The 1,177-nt window shown below is 64.5% G+C and overlaps 1 protein-coding gene across 1 annotated transcript in view; it reads left to right on the top strand.

The window, feature by feature from the left end:
- Positions 1–1,171, top strand: part of PGAP3 (post-GPI attachment to proteins 3) — a gene marked incomplete at its 5' end in the record, with an annotated part of 31,323 nt that extends 30,152 nt beyond the window's left edge. Inside the window, 2 exons of the mRNA XM_006774430.1 lie at positions 20–224; positions 394–1,171. Of these exons, the coding sequence (XP_006774493.1) occupies positions 20–224; positions 394–445 (257 nt within the window). The remainder of the gene's footprint in view (positions 1–19; positions 225–393) is intronic.
- Between the last annotated feature and the right edge of the window lie 6 nt (positions 1,172–1,177).

Below are 1,177 nucleotides of genomic sequence, written 5' to 3'. Positions count from 1 at the left end.
CCTCTATCCCCACCCCCAGGCCTGGTGAACGTGGTGTGGTGGCTGGCCTGGTGCTGGTGGAACCGGCAGCAGCTGCCTCACGTGCGCAAGTGCATGGCGGTGGTCCTGCTGCTGCAGGGGCTGTCCCTGCTCGAGCTGCTGGACTTCCCGCCCCTCTTCTGGGTCCTGGATGCCCACGCCATCTGGCACATCAGCACCATCCCCGTCCACGTCCTCTTTTTCAGGTGAGTGCCCGCTGCCCAGGGCTCGCCTTCCCCGTGCCCTTCCTCAAGGCTCTCAGGGGAGACGGTTCTCTGCTGCTTCCCCCGCTGCGGTCTGCCTGCACTCACCCCGCCCCGCCACCAGGGGGCGCCCTCGGGCCCGGGCTTCAGTGGCTCCTTCCTCTGCCCACAGCTTCCTGGAAGAGGACAGCCTGTACCTGCTGAAGGAATCGAAGCTGGACTGAGGGCCCGGGAGCGAGTCTGCCCTCCTGGGGACTCTGCTCCCTCCTGGCTGGCTCCTCTTCTCCCCAGCCCTTGCGATGATTTATTTTTTGAACTTAGACTTGGAGGGTGTGGGCCCAGAATCATGTAATAGGCCCACCGCCCGGCTCGCCCCCACCTGGCCCTCACAGGCTCGTGTTGGGGCCTGGCCTCTGAGCATCCGGGGCTAGAGGATGGGCGGCCCCTCTGGTTCCTGAACTGAACTGTGTTCTCGGCTCCGCCAAGAGGAGAGCGGCCTCTGCTTGCCCGCCAGCCAGCCACCTCCTCACCTCCCCTCTCCGCCTGGTGGCTGGCAGAGACCTCTGTCCAGCCCGGAGACCAGGTGCCAGGCCGTCTTTGATGCAGTCGGATTTCCTCCTGTTACCCCCGTGCCCTCCTCCAGGGACCACTAGGTGGCACTAGACGCCTGCTCTTTGGCTGCCCATGTTTCCAGGCCCAGTGCATTCCACCCCAAGGGGTCTTGAGAGACCACCCAGTTGGAACTGGTGGGCGCAGGCCTGGGGTGTGCGGGATGCTGGGTGGGGCAGTGTGTGTGAACCCTGGCCTGGGGCAGTGTGGAGGCGTCGGGGTGGGGGTGAATGGCTTTGACGTGTGTTGTTAAGCCCCGGCCGGTGCTTCAAGCTCGGTTGGTTAAAGCGTCATCCCGATGTGCCAAAGTTGTGGGTTCGATCCCCGGCCAGGACATATACAAGAAC

The sequence above is a fragment of the Myotis davidii genome, unplaced genomic scaffold, assembly GCF_000327345.1.
Source record: "Myotis davidii unplaced genomic scaffold, ASM32734v1 scaffold327, whole genome shotgun sequence".
Lineage (NCBI taxonomy): Eukaryota > Metazoa > Chordata > Mammalia > Chiroptera > Vespertilionidae > Myotis > Myotis davidii.
Note: the sequence above shows the minus strand (reverse complement) of the source record. Positions and strands in the feature narration are given on the sequence as shown.